Source organism: Triturus cristatus, chromosome 9 (genome assembly GCF_964204655.1).
Source record: "Triturus cristatus chromosome 9, aTriCri1.1, whole genome shotgun sequence".
Classification (NCBI taxonomy): Eukaryota; Metazoa; Chordata; class Amphibia; order Caudata; family Salamandridae; genus Triturus; species Triturus cristatus.
The window spans coordinates 762,172,613-762,191,884 of NC_140592.1; the positions used below are offsets into that span (position 1 = coordinate 762,172,613).

Here is a 19,272-nt window from a genome sequence, read left to right on the forward strand (position 1 = left end):
GAAGCCTCTGGACCCGTGAGGTACCAATTGATATTTTCTAATTCAGCGTTTACTTTTGGGCCCCATTACTTGCTAATGTATTTAACAACCTTGATACATCTTATCTGCCTCCCTCTTGGTCAAGTTTGGTAATTGTCCCTGTTTATAAAATAGGGAGCCACTCTGATCCCAAATGTTAAAGACATATCGGCTTAATTGATACAACAGTTACAATCTTAGGGAGGGTCATTTTTAACATAATTTGGGAATGGACGAATTATTACAACATCTTATCACCTTGCCAGTATTGGTTTAGAGACAGGCTAGGCACATCGGAACAGTACCTATATTTGCATTTGTTGATAGGCAAATATATCATAGCTAGGCGCAGTCCGCTGTAACGGACCTTTATGGACTTGTTCTCGGTGCTTGACAAGGTTAACCGGGCCAAGTTATGGGTGCTCTTGCTGGGGATTGATTTAGATGCAACCCTTGTTCTCTCTCTACCAACTCTCCACCAGGGTCAGATTTGGCCCAAATGAGGAACTCACTGGCCTGTTCACATTGCATTGTGGAGTCAGGCAAGGGTGTGTTTTAGCTCCCCCTATTGTTTATTCTGTACATGAAAAAATGTAATAGTTGTTTGAAAGAAGCGACTCTAGATGTCCCTCGTGTTAACTTCACCCTCATACCGGTGCTCCTATATGCAGATGACGCGGTGCTGCTACCTCAAACTCCTAATGCCTTGCGTTGCTTGGTCAAAACCTTTTCTGATTTTATGGCGGACTTTGATTTGTGTACAAATTTCTTTAAGTCTCATACCATGGCTTGTGGTCCTAAACATCATCTATTACGCATCCTTTCCAACAATGGCAATTAACTTATCTGTGTGGCTCGTTTTCCATATCTCTGACTTGTGTTCTATCAAGTTCAGTGGTTCCTGGGCTTGAAATATTTCATTTTGCTGTGCAAAGTTTTCTCAGACTGTGGGTCTGATTTTTAACATCTGTCAGGTAGTTTGGGTGTAAGCCTATCTCATCTCTTTTAGAAATGTATACAAAACTATTAATTTTAACTGTGGGTTATGGGTGTCTGACATATCGGGTTATGCAGAATGTGGAGCACTCCAAACAAAGTAGATTACGATTTTTTTGGTCCCGCCTTCTTTCTCTTTCGCATTATATTTCATGCTATTATGAGAAGGTCTCCTTATCTTACCTTGAGTATAATATCCTGCTATGGTTATTGGTATGGAATCATTTCCAGGCCACTATGAATCATGCAATAATCAGTGATTGTGTTAGTGTCCGCTATGAACATGGCATGAGCATCCCATGGATAAAATAGGTTAAGCACAATTTAACTGAGGTAGGTAGAACTTCCTTATTTGATAATCGAGCCTAAATACATTTTTTTAAAAAATATGATTGATATAGCGCGAACTTGACCCGAATCGGGTATCAGCGCGCTTTACATAGCACCAGTTACGTTACATGAGGACACACATTCATTTTTGTTAGGCACAGGGAGATTAAGTGATTGGCCCAGAATCACAGGAAGTTCAGCATCATTGCCGAGACTCAAACCCAGTTCCCCAGATTCGAGATCGACCGTCCTACCCGTTAGGCCAACTCCTCTCCCCAAATACATAAGGGGGACAAATTGATTATTAAACACTTATTTTTAGAACACGTCGGACTTAGAGGTATGATCTGGAATTGAGAAAGCCTCTTGTTTGAAAATATGCTGATCTAAAAACAAATATTGGCATAGACCTCTATCGGTCCTTTATGTGAAACAGTTGTGAGAGGGCCTTGTTTTTAAGTCTCGCTGAGTCAGCGCGCATGCGGTGCTGGGAGAGACTTTAGTAGGTGAGTTTTCAAAGTGCTGCTGGCTGGCGACAAGCTTGCGCTCACACACCGCCAGCCTTCAGCCGCACTTTGAAAACTCACCTACTAAAGCATGTCTTGTAGCGTGTTTTCTTTACTTTTGGTATAATCGCGGCACCCGCGCTTTACTTCTAATGTTATAAGTAAAGTGCGGGTGCCGCGATTATACCAAAAGTAAAGAAATAGAAAAAAACATCTATTTCTTTACTTTTGCTATTATCACGGCACCCGTGCATTACATTTAACATTAAAAGTAAAGCGCGGGTGCTGCGATTATAGCAAAAGTAAAGAAATAGATATTTTTTTATATTTCTTTACTTTTGGTATAATCGCGGCACCCGCACTTTACTTTTAATGTTATAAGTAAAGCACGTGTGTCGCGATTATACCAAAAGTAAAGAAATAGAAAAAAATATCTATTTCTTTACTTTTGATATAATCGCTGCACCCGCGCTTTACTTTTAACATTAAAAGTAAAGCGTTGGTGCCGCAATGCTTGTTCTGCTTTTAGAGTTGCCCTTACCCTTGCCTGTGAACCTACCCAGGGTGGCAAGTAGTTGGAAGCGCACAGTTGCTAGGTGACCACGTGTGATGTTTGTCAACTCTTAATTAACAACGCTTTGGTGTCTTGTAGTACATTTGTGTTTTCCCTTCTACACGTTCCGGCATGCAGCGTCCCTCCTGCTGGTCAAATGTCACACTTTCGACATCAGGCGCTTTGACAGATGCGTCAGGCATTTGTCTGGAGCATCAAGACCTTGTTTTTTCTTGCCACTGGAGTGTGCTATTGACACGACACTGTGCCTTTCTTTTTAGTTCAGTATTGCATAGCTATTTTGCTGTACGATTTCAACCCGTTTTTATCAAATTTCCCTCTGTCTAATCTCTAAAATATTGTCTCAGCGCCCAGACATCTTTCTTTTAATAAAGGTGGGCCTGCAGCGCCCCTATTCCTGCCCCAAGAGCCATAGGCAGCTGCCCTTCAAACATGAATCAATCCTCCCAACCCGTCCATTGACGCACATCTCTTACAGCGCCCCACGAGCGTCCCTGCTTCATGCCTCTTACGCCAGTCCTGGACACGCCCACCTCCCACAGAGCTCCACAATTCTGCCCTGTAACACCCTTTTTTCCAACCCTGGACATCTCAGCCCCACTAAAGGTCGTCAAATCTGCTCAGGGCACACCCACCCCCACTAAAGCAGCTCGTCAATTCTGCTCTTACGCCAGAACAGGGCCCTTACTCCAGTACGGGGCACGTCCACTTTCACTAAAGTTCAGCAATACTGCTCCTTATTGGTGTACCCGACAAGCAAACCTACCCTAAAGTTCGTCACTTCTGCCCAGGGCATATCACACTAGCTCGTCAATCGTGCCATTATTCAACTTCACTCCCACCTCCCTCCACCTCCACTCCCTCCTCCCTCTACCTCCAACCCCACTCTCCCACCTTCTCTCCCCCCTAAATACCTCCACCTCCCTCACTCACCCCCTCCCTCCACCTCCACTCCCCTAAATCCCCCACCCCCCCTCCCCGCACCTCCACTCCCCGCACCCCCATCCCCTCCCTCCCTGAACCTCCACTCCTCCCTCCCTACACCTCTACTCCCCCCTCTCCCCACTGCCCCCTTGCTTGCATAAACAACAAAACTAGAACACATTTTTGGTGTTAATTCTGGTTTTTATTAGTATACTTCAGTTGTATATAATGCTTTCTAAGTTATATATAAAGTGACAAATGGTTATAACACTTTTTTAATTATAACATAACTTTTAAACATGCTGCACAACATTAACAATGCTCTGCAACACATATTAAAAACGTTAACAAAGCCAATAGCTCTCTCTAAACACTTATAAGGCCCCAAAGGCGAGACCTATTGGCTATGCCAGTGCTTGTTGACATTTAGAGCAAGTATCATATGTTACTTATTGTGCTTTCCTTTGGGGCATTTCAGTACATTAGCTGGATTGAAGTGTGCGAGTGGTGGCTTCTCTGCACAATCTCTCTTTCTCTTGACAGTTTTTTGTAAATTTTACAGAGCATTTAGAATGAAATTTGTATTGCCACTTTTAAAGATACATACATTTAAACAATGTAGAGTTGCCTTGCGTTTTTTACAAATGTTGCCTAATGAGGATGTATGTTTTAGAAAAGGGTGTTTTCTTAAATCATCTGTCTTTTATTGAAAATTAATTAATTTATAGATATCTGTATATTGTATATTATTTCTACATATGCTTGCTTTTATGATTGTCTCAGACTTTCAAATAAAGATTAATTGAATTGAATATGTTTTAATGCATTTCCAAATCTAGAGTTGTGGCCAAATGTTTGTTTTCAGTGTGCCACTTTCTCTGCATATTTTGTTGATCTACATATCTAGGTTTTAAACATGCTGATATTAATCGTTTTTTGGAATGTTAAACTTGGTGTATGCGTTTAAGTATGTCTATATTTCTGCATCATTTATTAAGAAAGTCATATAACTTTTCTGCTTCTCTAAGGTTATAATGTTCTCCGTTGTATCCTGCTCTATGCCAAGGCTTTGTAGCTCCTCACTTGTAAATTCACATTGAAAAGTGTTTTGAAGATATACATTGATTTAGATAGATACAAAAGGATATAGCTATGTTAACTCAATTGACACCCTCTGTTACTCATTCAACTAAAACAATATTTGTAATAAACTTCTTTTACATTTTTATATTTTGCAACAGGTTTTCTGAGAGCAGGTCTTTGTATGTGTCTTTAAGCTTGGGGCTGTTACAAAATCCTCTGAAAGGTTTCATAAATGTCCACAAGTGTAGGCTTAAATGTGTTACAAGCCATCTAATCTGAATGATTTGTTTCTGTATTGTTAAGTATCCCAAGGCACTCTGGGCCTTATCCTTTAAAACATGAATACAGCTGTGAGCAAGGTCAAAAAGGGTCGCCATAGCTCTGGGAATTCAGACCCTTTGCCAGCTAGGTTGAGGGTGAGCTTTTCCATCCCCAGTACCTGCCAAAGCCTCTGTAGCCATCCAGAGTGTGTTGGTGGCTGGGTGGAGCACCAGTGCGCAAGGATATTCTGAGTGGCTGCGCCCAGTGCGATAGCAATCAACCGGCCCCTCCTAGACTTGCTCCCAGCTGAATTCCGAGAATTGACAGGCCCCCAATACCTCAGACTTCTTCACCTTGCTGATACACAAATCCCGCAAGCTAGCTCCTCGCGTAATTCCAAGCGGCCGCGCTGATCACCTGAGCACTCATTCTTCCCCCTTTTGTTTCTTTTTAGTGGACGAGGGGGGGAGGGGTGGGGGGTGGAGGGAGGTACAGTTGGGTTCTAAAATGTTTGTTCTGTTTTTTCCCACCCCCACTTATTGTTTCTTCCCGTAGACCCGCTCCGCTCATCTTACTTCAGTAATGTTATCTATTGCGACACTTGTTGTCTTTACTGCACTGTCCTCAGGGAACTGGGGGTCTTTTTGTCTCCTGTTATGAAAATCAATAAAAGATTTAACCCATGAAACATGAATACAAATATTGATTTTCAAGGGAGAAAGGGTCTGAAGAAGTTTGTGTGGGACACATTGGCAGAAAAAGGAGTAAAAAGAATAAGGGTGAGAAATAGCTTAGCAGAGCGAACAAACTTGTGGAGGGCGATGGAAAATGTACACAATTGAATTACATGTCATAACTATACACATTCATCACGGTTCTAATAGTAAAAGCAAAGTAAATTCAATATTGTCAAATGGTCCTTAATTAACTAGGTCTGCTTAATGACCTAACCAGGTAAAGTGTAGAAGTGGATTTCACTGAATTGCCTTAAGATCTAGCAGTCCAAATCAGAAATTCTGCTAATCCGCAATGCTCCTAATATCTGGGATAAAACATTGTGGCCTACTGCATGGGAGTCTGTCCTGACCCAGTGCCAGCGGTACGAAATGTAGACATCCTATTAGGTGATAAACTTATATTAAACAGCTAGATATCACCCATGAAAACAAATTGCGTCTTTCAGCTGTGTACTCTTTGACACCTGTTTTCCTTTCTATCGTAATCAGAAGTTGCTCATCATCAATGCTTTGATACATTCTCCCATTAATTATTGCAATGCTGACTTTCTTGGTACCAGAATATCATAACGTACTTATTGTCTAAAACAAATACCTTTTCCTAAACATAGTTTACAAACATATCGCTCCACTGGAGTTAATGGAAAATCTACAACCAATGGCGCAATATTTTTGTAATGCATATTTAGGACAGAATATTTCAGTCAGACAATAGTTCTGCTCTTGAAAGTCTGATATACAGCTATATTTCCTTGCCCATCAAAGAAGAATGGTGCTAGACTGCAGTTGAATCAAAATGCTGTATCCAAGGCCATCTTTGGCCGTAGTAAATTGGGCCGTGTTTTAGTCTAAATTCAGACTAGAATCTTGTATTGGTTTTCCATTAAAAAGAGGATTAAATTTAAGATGATGCTGTGTTTAGTTCATAAAACCTTAAATACCGGTCTTTAACTTGTCTCAGCATAAATGCTTCCTCAAAGCCTGTGGTGTGGCACCTGCTACCAGCCTCACTGAGATTGTTATTCCAGAATATATTTTAGCTGATTGGGGGGAGAGGGTGCAGAGCCTTCAGGCCTTTTGAGTGCAAGGTAAGACACAGTCTTCTTCTTCCCTTCAAAGAGGAAGTAAGCATGATGAAGTAAAAAAAAAGCTAACATTGTAGCTGTTTGACTACATCTAATCAGTCTTTTACTTTCCGATGCAGACTCCACAGCTCCAAGAGACAGCCTTCAGGCTGTACGATGACCTCTATAAATATCCAAACCGATAAACTGATGATGTTAGTAACAATTTTCCTACTGCACAGAGCCTTTCGTAAAAGTGTTATATGTATATGAATCCTCAAACATCTAGAAGTCCCTGGTCCCGTATGCCGCTAACGATATATGGTAGATCGGCGATCTTTAAGATGGTGGCACTTCCCCGTTTATTGTATCAACTTCAGAATCACCCGTACCCGATTGCGCCTCGCTGGTTCCGAATGGTGAATTCGGTGCTGGGCCGGTTTTTGTGGGGACAGGGGGGCGGTGCGGGTGGCGTTGCGCACGTGCTTTCTCTCTACCTACTGTGGAGGGCTGGCGACCTCCGACATGCTATCGTACTATCAGGCGTCGCACTTGCTGGTCCTCAACGAGTGGTGGTACGGAGACCGAGGAGATCCGGCTTATGCAACAGAGAGGCACTTCATGGGGCGGCATACTCTCCACACAATCCTATACTCAGCAACGCTGCGGAATGCGCTGCCGCAGGTGTCCAGAGTGGTCTTTCAGATTTGGCGACAGTCCCTAAGGAGAATGGGGTGGTGGAACACACTAACGGGGGAAACTCCTTTATGGCATAATGGACAACTGCCGGAGTTGGCGGCGTTGCAAGGGTTCGGCGGTTGGGACGACATTGGCATTTCCACCCTGGGCGACGTGATGAGGAATGGGTCCCTTAAATCGTTTCGGGACCCACAGGAAGAATTTGGTATGCCCCGGACACAGTTCTTCCGCTACCTCCAGCTCCGTCACGCGCTCTCCCCCAGCCTGGAGGGCCTTGCGGACATCCCTGACTTTAGCCCATTGGAGGCGAAAGTCTTTATGTGGAATCTTGCAACTAAAAAGATCTTGCGGATCTATCAGTCCCTGGTCACACACACTGCGCCCACTCTGGACAAACTGCGGAGGGTGTGGGAGGAGGATGTAGGCTCGCTGGAGGAGGAGGATTGGAGGGAGGCCGTGGTCGCCCCTCGTGGAGCAGCCATCGCGATGCGCCTCCGCCTTGTCCAATTCAAATACTTACACCGGGTATACTATACTCGGGTGCGACTGTATCGGGCGGGCCTGATAGCCTCCCCGGAATGCCTCAGGTGTGGTAGGGCGGAAGGCACATTCATACATACGGTCTGGCATTGTTCGTCACTTGAGCGATTTTGAAGGGGGATCTTCTCTTGTTTATCTTAGGTCCTGGGATGGTTGCTCCCGCGCACGCCACCGCTCGCGCTGTTACATGTCATGGATGGCATCGGGGCAATATTTACAAACAGCATCTTATGCTGCTGGGCCTTACATTGGCGAAACATGATATTGCCAGGATGTGGAAAGATGAGCGAGCTCCCTCAGTGGCCGCCTGGAAAAATGGCCTAGACTTCTGTATGGGGCTGGAACAGCCCATTTTTGTGGCCCGGGGCTGTCCGCGCAAGCATTATAAAATTTGGAAGAGGTGGGCGGATTATCGGGGCTTGTGGCTGGAGCCCCCAGCGGTGACGGAAGATATCTCAGTGGGATTAGGGCAGTGCTAGAGGGGTGGGGTCTGCTTTTTGTGTGTACGATGACTTGCGTTCTGGAAAACAGTAAAGTCTCGTGCAACTTACTGAGCCACAAACAATTCCCATGCTATGTTGTAAATGTGTTTCTTATATCCATATTTTGAATTATATAATAGATACATTACAGTTTGTTTGTAAAGCCTACTTTCACCACCAAAGCTGTTTTTTTATACTGATTACAGATGTTCATGTTAACCAACTCAGTGGTGCTTATTTGATCACCCTTGGAAGGATGGAAGTTGAGCCTATACGTGGGATTCAAAGCTGTGACAATGTCACTAAACATGCGACACTGTAGTGGTTACATTAGCACATTGAGTCACTAGATTTCTTGGCACGCTTGTGACATTTCTTGGTATTACATGGTATATTTGACCATTTCTGTGCGCACATAAATTGATTGTTTGACGGATGAGGACCTGTCCTTAGCGGGATGCAGTACGTGGTTGAAGTTCTCACACATCTCGGCAGCATTCGGTACTGTCTCACCGGCATGGATGGTTCAGCGTCTGCAGCAAATGGGGGTCAGTGGGACAGCCTTGCAGCTTCTCCACTAATTGTCTAACAGGGCTCAAACTATCTGCTGTGGAGGCTTCAAGGCTCCCATGTGGGGTACCACAGGACTCATCTCTGAGTCCTATCCTTTTCAATCTCTATGTAGCTCCTTTGGCTGACCTGGTGCGTTCATTTGGTTTTCAAGTGCTGTCGAATGCTGACGACACACAAATCATCATCTCTATTTCCAAGGACCTGCAGTTGGTGGCAGGGAAGTTCAACGAGTGCATGCCCAGCATCATCTGCTGGATGAAGGACAACTCCCGGAAGATTAATGCAGCCAAGACTGAAGTGCTTATGTTTGGTTCTAAAAACTCCATTTGGTCAAGCACTTGGTGGCCAGATTTCTGTCGACCTCTCCCCACCCCTGTCAGGCCAGCCAAAACCTTGGGCTCATCTTTGATGACTCAGGTCAGTTGCCCTGTCAGCACTTGTTTCTACATCATTAGGACCCTGAAAAAGGTCATCCCCTACATCCCATCGCAATTACACCAGTCAGGCATCATTGCCCTGGTCACCTCACGGTTGGGCTACTGCAATGCTTTGTACCTGAACATTAATAGTTCCTCCCTGAACAAACTTTAGGTTGTACAAAATGCGGAAGCTCGTCTCATTCTGAACAAACCAAAGCAGCATTCCGTTAGGGAGGGTATCCGTTCCCTTCATTATTGCTTTTAAGGCTTTGTGCCTAGTTTCTAAGGCCCTTCGTCATAAGGGCCCCTCTCATATGAATGCGCTTTTTTAAAGGTACATTCCAGGAAGGATACTGAGATCTTCTTCTTGCAAAAAACTTAGGATCCACAGATTTTTGAAGATTAGATGGAGTGAATGCTCCTTTTCGGTATCAGCTGCCAAACTATGGAATGACCTACCTGCTTATATTTCAGATGTGAGCTCTTTCATGTCCTTTAAAAAACATCTGAAAACCGGGCTTTTATCATCTTAGTACCCTTTTCTTGGCCACTTCACCTCTGCTGACTCCTTTGCTCCGCTGTAGCGCCTTCACACCTATGGGTTTTAGTGCGCTCTATAAATTCTATCCTATCCCAGGCTGTGTAAGACGTCACATAGCACAGCTACAATGTTGTTACAGTAAGGGAACTCAGATTAATCGGTGTGACAATAAATCCATTTATTAACTGCCTAAGAGACGATGGCAATGCTTATTGGTAATTTACCCTTGCACGCCAAATATGGCAGAGGGGCAGATTGCTGTGCATCTGCTGCACGTCGCAGAGGTGCATTGCCTGCATCATTAGTTTGTGTACACAATGACATTTTGCTAGCTAAGCATGTTGGTGCCCTGACAACTTATTTGAAATTTGTAGAGGTTTACAGTCTTTCCGATATTAGTCTCATGATTTTTCTGAGCCAAATTGCCTGCACATTGGCAGGATTTCCATGTTTGATGTTGAGAAAGTGGGTACAGGTTTTAGCACAGTGGATCGGATTCTCTCACTGGTTGTTCTCATAGCAGGAAGAGCAGCCTCAGCCTTCGTGCTTCATTAATCCTTTGATGTGCAGAGGGACTCTGCACAGTGGGTGCATGCCTTATTAAGCCGACACTGGCTTTGCACCTCTTTACGAACAGTCTTGAATACTTATGCGGAGGCCTGCATAGGACAGCAGACCCCCGTTACTGGAATTTAACTGCCAGTGGATGGTCATGGGTCACGGTTCCCAAAAAAGTGTCACACTAGACATTTTGGAAGGCATGCAGCAGTCCAAAGGACCATAGTTTGCACTTCCTGATGGCTGCAGCTTGCACACACACACACACACACACACACACACAGCCGGTGCTACCAGATATTGTCAGCTCACACTTTGTAAATGGCTTCAATTTGCCCTTGGCAGGGCCGGTTCTAGGCATGTGCAGAACGTGCGGCTGCACCGAGCCGATGTCAGTCCCCACCTACACCTGCCACTGCCCAACTACATCTCTCTGGCTCTGCCCCAGTGCCTAATTTGAGATGATGGTTTCCGGTGCTCAGCACTGGTACTTTTCATGAGCACCAGTTAAGGACACGTTCATTTACGGGGAGATTAAGTGATTTGCCCAGAATCACAGGATGTTGAGCTGACACCGAGACTCAAACCCGGTTCCCTAGCTCCAAGGTCTGCAGCTCTGCCTTTAGGCCACATCCTCTTCTCAATTTCATGGTAAGTAGTTGGTTCGGTTTTAAGGCATCGCTATGAGGAGAAATGGGCTGGTGCAAGCTACCTCCTGAGGAGATCCCCGGCACTTATTTATTTACAAATTAACCACTGCTCAGCCCCTTTGATGGGCTGTGCAGTGCAGCAGTGAAGCGTTCAAGCAAAATCTAGAAGCTTTTATATGTGTTGTGGCATGGCATGAGCTTGCCTGGACCTCCACTGAAGAGAGTGCAGCTCAGTCCCAGAATAGACTTTCACGACACACACACACAGACCACATCTCCTCTCGCCAACCCACTGCAGAGGCCCCTATCCGACCTCTCTGAAAGTTTGTCAGTAATGAGGCCAAATCCTTCACATGTAAAGCCTTGTCTGAGGCTCTTATTGACATGTAATGGACCCTTTCCCATCCTTCTTGGCCTTTGCTAAGATGCCTGATTCTCCTTCCACTGTGTATGGTCCATAGTCCAGTCGACCTCTGGGAGAGGAAGAGGCGGAAAGAACAGGAGGTTTGGGCAGCGCAGCTGGTTATGAATATAAGGCTAGACTGGGTAGAAAGAGATGGCGAAGGTCTGGAGAAAACTGAAAACAGGAAGCGGAGAAGACATGAGGAAAGAACGTGCGGTGGTGGAAAGAGGAGAATATGTAAGAAGTGGAGGGGTAGGACAGGACAAAAGAAAAGCTAGAAAGTAAAAAGGAAATAGGCACGAAATGGGGAACAGGGACAGTGTTGATACGGGAACAGGACAGTATTGGTAATAAAATGGAGAAGAAATCAGAGCAAAGGACCAAATTGCAAAAGGAGAGGGACAAAGGAGAGGGTAGAGGCTAAGAGAAAAGGAAAGCAGACAACAGTGAGGCGAGAATGAGAAAAAAAGCCAGAGGCAAGGGCTGGGGAGAAATGGAAGCGAGGCGAAAGAGTAAGCAGGGAAGAGAAAACAAAATATATTTTACCAGGCTAAGGTAGAAGAGCCGTTCACCTAAACCGGAAGGGTAGAGAGGTATTCCCTGGTGTGGGTACGTCCTCCCGAATCAAATACTAATTATTAAAGGTATCCCATCCAGTGTAATGAAAGCGCGGCACTAAACTCTCGAATCGCCACGAGAGGTAAGGGCCGAGCTTTCATTACACTGGATGGGATACCTTTGGCGATTAGTAAGAGAAAAACAAAAGCCATCGACAGAAAGTAGCACTTAAGGGGCAAGGCATAATTAGAGGCACAAATAAGAGACATATGTTTATAAGAGGTTGAGAAGGAGGGGACTGAGAAGAGATATGTGGGTAGAGAGGCAGCGGAAGAAGGTAATGCAGGCTGGACTGCTTTTTTCTTTTCACATTAATGTCCTTAAAAATGACCACTTGGTCTGGAGTTGGACTGAGCCTGGCATATTGACACAGGCCTACTGACAGCAGAATACGCCACTGAGCTGAAGTCCCCCTGTTAATAAAATGTGGCATTATTGGGGCTATAAGTTTGAATCGTGCAAGGCAGGCTCAGTCTTCTGGCCTGTCGAGTTTGGTAAACGAAGCACCTTCAATGAGCTAATAGTAACATCTGTTATTTACAGTTTTTAGAAACTGCAGACATCAGCAGTCCTGCACTAAATTAAAAACAAGTTATTACGTTATTATCACCCTTTCACAGTTCAACTGCCTTTTAGACCTGGTGTTGCATGCATATGGCATTGTGCTAGTACCATTGGCCTGTCAGAAAAAGATATTGGGGGTATCTTTTGCAGCTAGTGAGATTAATGCTATGCATATACACTTAATTGATCTATAGGAGATAGGTATTCATTTTATTTAGGCTTGCTATTCATGTTCTTATCAATTTCTTTGATGTCCAAGGAAGTCACATCTTGTAAAGTTGCTTCACTGTTACCAAAGAGTATGATAAGTCAATGTCACTTCCTGTTATGTCATTCTGATGTCACTTTCTGTGGTTATCAGGCCAAATTCAAATAAGAGGGAACTCATGATTTCCCCCTTTTGCGGCGGGCCCTAAAATTTTGTAGATCAACCGTGGCCATCAGCATTCATTATCGATTCTATGCTTTACAAATGCAATAGAAAAACACCAGTGCATTCCGTTGTGAGTAACAAGGTGGGACGGATACCATTTCCTTGCAACTTGCATTGTGTGCATTTGCTTTTTCAAAGTCCGCTGCACTGCCTTTACGAATGCAAAGTACTTATTTGAATCTGGATCACAGTTTTGTCTCTCGCTACTTTAAGAGTATTACAAATGTTTGGGAGGCCTACCTCTGTTTTTTCTTGAAAATAAATGACTGCATTATCAGCTTCTTAGCTTTTGTCATCAATTGTTGCTCCTTATATCAATATTTGATTGATCTTGTCCATGTTATCTGTCAATGTCATGTAATGTTATTAAAGACACCATATTTCTTAATTTGTTAATTGAACACATGTATTCAAATATGAAGTTTCCTTATACAACTACTTGTTTTATGTGGTTTTTATTTTTATCAGGGCTTACTGATATTTTACCGGGTGGTTCCTCAAACATAAAAATCAAGGAGGAATTGTATTGCGTGGACCCCCTTGACTGTGAGAAGCAAGGGAGCATCTCCAGGGCCACACGTGAGTAATTATTGCTAACCAAATTGGAATTGAAGTAAGCCGTATAAGCATATACTCCATTGCTTAGACCAAATTAGATCAAAAAATGTTTGCCAATGATAGTTTGTCACAAATTGTTATTGTAACTTATTGCCCCTGACAGCATATGGGATAGAGCAAAAGCGTACCAGGGGCTATGTAATGTATAACATCAGTCTGATGGGTTCTGTTATTACAAGGATTTAATTCTAAAAAGTGTATTCATCTTTTTGCATTTATCGACCCCTCCAAAATAACATTCCTCCAGAGTGAAGTATTTACCAGATGAGGTAAATACCTCCAATTACGAATTTGCAGAGGAAATTGAGGAAATTAAATGTGGAAAGAGGTTTCACGACACCTCTTTCTGTATGTGTTAGAGTTTGTACCCTGCATTTTCCCTTGACACATTTCAGCTGGGTTGACCTCCTGAAACGTGCCAGGAGTAAATAGTTAGGCTGCGGGTCTTACAGCAAAATTTTGAATTTTGACATTTCGAGTAAATCGCAAACTGAAGTCATTGGGTTTGAGTGATCTGTGCCTCAGAAGACAGGTGGATCATCCAGTTCCCACTGGCCTTAGCCATATGTCACCTGGAACAGCTAGGTTATAGAAGTTTAAAATGCGCATGACTGGCTTGCAAGACTGCTGGCCAAAAGCACATGCACACTTAAAACATAAGTGCACAGATCCCTGCTGCCACTCGCAGCAATTGCCCCGCCCCGTCCTGACGCTACGTTCAGGACGGGTTGCTGAAAAAAATAAAATGGTAATCAATAAGTTTTGCCATTTTGATGTTCAGCTATTCTTGTGTCTTCTTTAGTGGGGTGATGCTCCTCCGCACTCATGGAGGAGCCGCCCCTGATCAGGCCGGGTTTATTCCTTCCTGGAACACGGCCATGAATGTTCGCCGCTTATGTCAGTTGCTTCATAATCCAGGGCACTTCGAGGAAGAGGCATGTATTTTATTGATTGACATGGAGAAGGCATTCGATAGCTTGGAGTGGCCGTACTTGTTTCGAGTTCTTAGGGCGTTTGGTCTGGGCGAGAGATTTGTGGACTGGACAAGGATTTTATACCACCTCTCGACTGCCAGGGTTCGCACGGGGGGGTGATTTCAGAGGCCTGCAGTTTGGGCAGGGGGACGAGGCAGGGATGTCCCTTGTCTCCCCTCCTGTTTGCGCTGGCGATAGAGCCCCTGGCGGTGCATGCCCGATTGGGACGCTGTTTCCAGGGATTGGAAGGGGGGGGGGGGTCAGGTTCATCGCATCGCCCTGTACGCGGATGATCTACTAATGTTCCTCGCCAATGCTGATGAGGAGCTGCGGGGGGCCCGCGAATTGTTGGGCAGACTGGGACGGGTGGCGGGCCTCAAGGTCAACTGGAATAAGACGTGCCTTTTCCCTATTCGGGGGGGGTAGAGGGGCACCTCTAGGTGTTGCAGAGGTGAGGTGGGAAAGCAGCTGCTTAACTTATCTGGGGGCCCGGATCTACCATGAGCCCCATGATCTACTGGAAGGGAATATCGGAAGGGCGATGCGGACCGCCAGGAGCAATTTTGAATTCTGGGGGACCCTTCCCCTTTCAGTGGCGGGAAGGGTGGCATTGTTAAAAATGGTCACCCTGCCACGCCTTCTGTATTACTTCGGCTCCCTCCCCCTATGGATACCGCCAAAGTATTTCACCCAGCTTAACGCTATGACCACGGGGTTTTTGTGGGGGTCTGGGAGACGCAGAGTGGCGCTTACTACCATGCAGCGCCCCAGACGGGAGGCGGGACTCGCAGCCCCTGACTTTGAGGCCTATCACCATGCAGCCCAATTTCAATGGTTTACTAAATGGATGGCCAGGGAACTGCGCCTGGAGGAGGGCCGCGGGGGCTTGGGTCTGGATCTGCGTCGACTCTCTCGGACGCTTCTCCAGCTCCCCCTACGAGAGCGGGAGACCCCGAGGGAGCTGTGGGTGGTGCGGCAGTGCTGGAATCAGGCGAGTAGGAGGGCCAAGATGAATCCTCCGTATGCCCCGGAGATTCCGTTGAGGGTCTGCGAGGCTCTGCCACACGGGGGGATTGGCAGAGTCTGCGAAACTGGGAGGATGTGGGGGTCACCACTATTGGAGACCTCTATGAGGATGGTGTGCTTTTAACTAACCAGGACCTCTTGGGGCGGTACGACCTGCCCCGACAGGACTTTCTCTTACATGCTGCCGTGACGGCAGCTATCCGGAAGCACTGGAGGAGGGGGATGGAGGAGCCTCCGACCTCTCTCCCCTGTCAATATGTAGTGTATGCAGCGGGGACGATTAAAGCTGTAACCTGCCTTTACAGGCGTCTTACTCAGGAGCTTAGGTCCCCCTTGGAGAGGCTGCAGACCAAATGGGAGGCGGACCTTGGGATGCCCATTGAGGAGAGACCGTGGGAAAATCTAATGGAGCGGGCGTGGAAATGCTCTAGAAATGCGAGATTTCAGCTGATACAGTTTTATGTCTTCCATAGGGCATACCTCACCCCGCTCAAAATTAACACATTTTTTGGATCCCGCACCGCCTGCCCTTGCTGCAAATCAGAAAATGCTGAGTTTTTGCATATGTTTTGGGAGTGCCCATAATTGCATGAGTATTGGGAGGAGGTAACGGCTACATTGGGCGACACGACAGATAGAAACATTGAACAGACCCCGGGGTTTTGCTTACTTCACTGGTTTCCCCACACTGCCCGTAACAAGGTGACTAGTAAATTTATTGACTTGGGACTAGTTCTAGCTAAACGAGAAATCACCAGTCACTGGAAAGTGACCACGGCGCCTAACGCTGCGCGTTGGTTGCGAGAATTTACAAAGTGGGCTGACTCCGAGGGGACTCTCAGGCTCCAAATGGCCTAGAGAGCTGATAATGATAAAATGCTGATTGCAGCCAGAGCGTGGGTGGCGTTGGTGGACCTGCTTAGGACGTCGGTTGCTGACCCGGACTGATCTCCTTCACGATTCCACTAGGGCACACGCATGGTTGATCTGCCCTCCCCGAGCGGGCGGCGGGGTTGGGGGATAGCGGGTTTTGAGTGGCTACTTCTGTTCATTCGCCACCTGGCAGTACGTTACCAGTGGACCAATCAGAGGGGCTCATCAGTGATACTGGAAGATAGCGGAGGGAGCGACATGTCTGGCAGTGGGGGGGGAGTTGGAGGGGCTGGGGGTGGGCAGAAGGGGTTTAGTTAATTAGTTATTTATTGAGGAGGCTTGCAGCGAGGCCTAGTAGGACACTGTTGACCCGGATGCTCTGGATGGGATTATAGGCCGTGCCTAACCTGACACTGTTGCCGTAGGGGAGGGCTGGCAGAACAGCAGGGTGGTATTGGGATAGGGGGAGGGGTGCTCATCCCAGGGGCCTTGATATCGCAGGTGCAGGACGGGATAGGAGCATGGAGAGTTATAGGAAAGACCCTGTCTTATGGTGGAGATGGTAGAGGGGTATCGATATACCGGAATTTGATCAGGGGGGCTTGACAGGGGCCCTGGAGAGAGCGGTTTATTTAGGTACGGCCCATCCTGCAGTAATCGTTGTAATGTATATTGTCTTGTCGTAATAAACTTGCAATAAAGTTTGTTTAAAAAAAAAATGGAGGAGCCGCCCCTGCAGGACTACTAGTAACAACATTCTTTGCCCCAGAGAGGGGGGACTGTGCAGAACAGGGCACTTATCTTAGATCGTGGACTCTGCTGCACCATATGCTTTTTTGGGCTCTTTCGGGCCAGGACTACCTGTACCACAATCCGTTGACCTTGAGAGGCGGGCTGCTGTGAGCAGGGCGCTTGTCTTCAATTCACTCAGCAGGAAGAGACTGAGCTGGGCAACTTTCCATTCATTTTATATTTGGTGGGATTCACTGTTGGCAAAAGGAAAACTCTGAATATATTTTTTCTACTTCAAAGAGGACAACTATAGATTCTATCCTACAGCATGCTGTGGGTGTAACTTCCCAAAAAATTGCTATGACTGAGAGAAGGTTGTTGTTGGAAGGGGGTGGCCCCTCTTCTGCTTGCAAACCTAAACCAACTGTCCTGTGCTTCTGTAGATGGGGACTGCTGTCATTCGACTGTGCAAGAGCATGTCCAAAGGAGTCTGTTGTCTGCAGTTAACTAAACCTCCACGCCTAATGAGTCACCAGTTAAAAGGAAAAAAAAGGGTGAAACTTTTTCGAGGGGTGATATGATTTCATGAATGATCTGTGTTATAGGATTGAATCAGTTTTGAAAGGAAGTCTTCAATTGAACAAAATAGAATCAATGTGGGCGTTTTCTACCATTTTTACTAATATTAGTGACTTTCCGATTGTTCTCAAGGGTGCTCCGCCAGTGGCTGAGAGCAATGGCTCCGTTTTGTCTCTGGGTGCTCAGCAGACAGATAATGGGAACTCTAGCGGCCCTCCGAACCTGTTGCCTCCTGCGCCCCAGCTGCCCCAGTTGTTAAACCTCCCCTTAGTTGCCCCAGTGTACGCTCCTGTTAGCTTGGTGTGTGTGGTTGACTTTTGTAATTCTACCCACCATGCTCCTTGTTAGGATAATTTCCTTTAGAAGCTAGATGTATTGAGCCTACCCCCCACACACTCTCCCTCTGCTTGTCCTTATGTAATAGTCCTGGTCGGTATTACAAGACTATTACGTACATACAAGTGATCAGTTGATATGTAATGTGTTATACTGACTGTGTAAGCCTATTGGAATCTGCATTGCACAAAACAACGACATTTTAATGACCCGAAGAGAGTACTCGGTTGGACCATCCCATAAGCCTCTAAATGGGGACTGTATTGTTGTTAATTTTAGAACTCCCAATGTACTGCAAAGCGTGTTAGCTAGTGTAGGAAACTGTGTTTTATTGCAGTAGTTTTCTCCACTTCTTGCCTGGTATTTGATGCAACTTTGACTGGAGTGCACTGGGTTCCTGCAAATCTGGTCCCCAGTGTTAGTGTTCTTTTCCCAAAATAAGGTAACTGGTCAATTGATGCTCAATGGACCAGGCTTTTAGCACCTCTGTAAGTCCCTAGTATGTGGTGCCCCGGGTACCTAGGGCATAGGTACTAAAGAGGGTCCTTAAGAGCTGCAGCATATATTGTGCCACCTCTTGCAGACTGCCATTGCAGGTTGCATGATAAGGTGCACTAAAGTGAAAACACGACATGGCACACACCCTGGGTGCCATGTCCCCTAACACTGCATGTTATATTTTCATATTTGTAAGTCGTCCCTACAGCAGTCCTTACAGCCCTAAGACAGGGAGCATTATATTACATGTGAGGACATACCTGCTTGAGCAGATATGCCCCTGTGCAGGCCAGTTCAGTTACTGACACTATACATGAACAGTGAAGCCATCTTAAGCTATGTACTGGGCACTGGTCACAACGAGTTTTCCAGCTACATGATAGCTTCACTGAAACCTATGGTATTTGGTATCAAACACCTCATATGAATAAGCCCACACTGATTCCAGTGATGGATTTATTAATACATGCACCCAGAGGGTACTTTAGAGGTACCCCCTGAAAACCTACCGACCTCTAGTGTATTGGCTGACTGGTCCTGTCCAGCCTGCCACCACAGGTGCGTTTCTGACCCCTGAAGGTGAGAGCCCCTGCTCTCTTAGGTCGGAAACAATGCCTGCTCTGGCAGGAGGTGTTGTCATCTCCTCCAAGCAGGGTGATTTGT

General features: G+C 45.7%; 1 protein-coding gene across 3 annotated transcripts in view; it reads left to right on the forward strand.

The window, feature by feature from the left end:
- LOC146798799 (uncharacterized) overlaps positions 1–19,272 on the forward strand; it is a 104,051-nt gene that overhangs the window by 68,654 nt on the left and 16,125 nt on the right. For all 3 annotated transcript variants that reach the window (XM_085626102.1, XM_085626101.1, XM_085626103.1), the window contains one exon: positions 13,442–13,552. In XM_085626102.1, the coding sequence (XP_085482228.1) occupies positions 13,442–13,552 (111 nt within the window). The remainder of the gene's footprint in view (positions 1–13,441; positions 13,553–19,272) is intronic.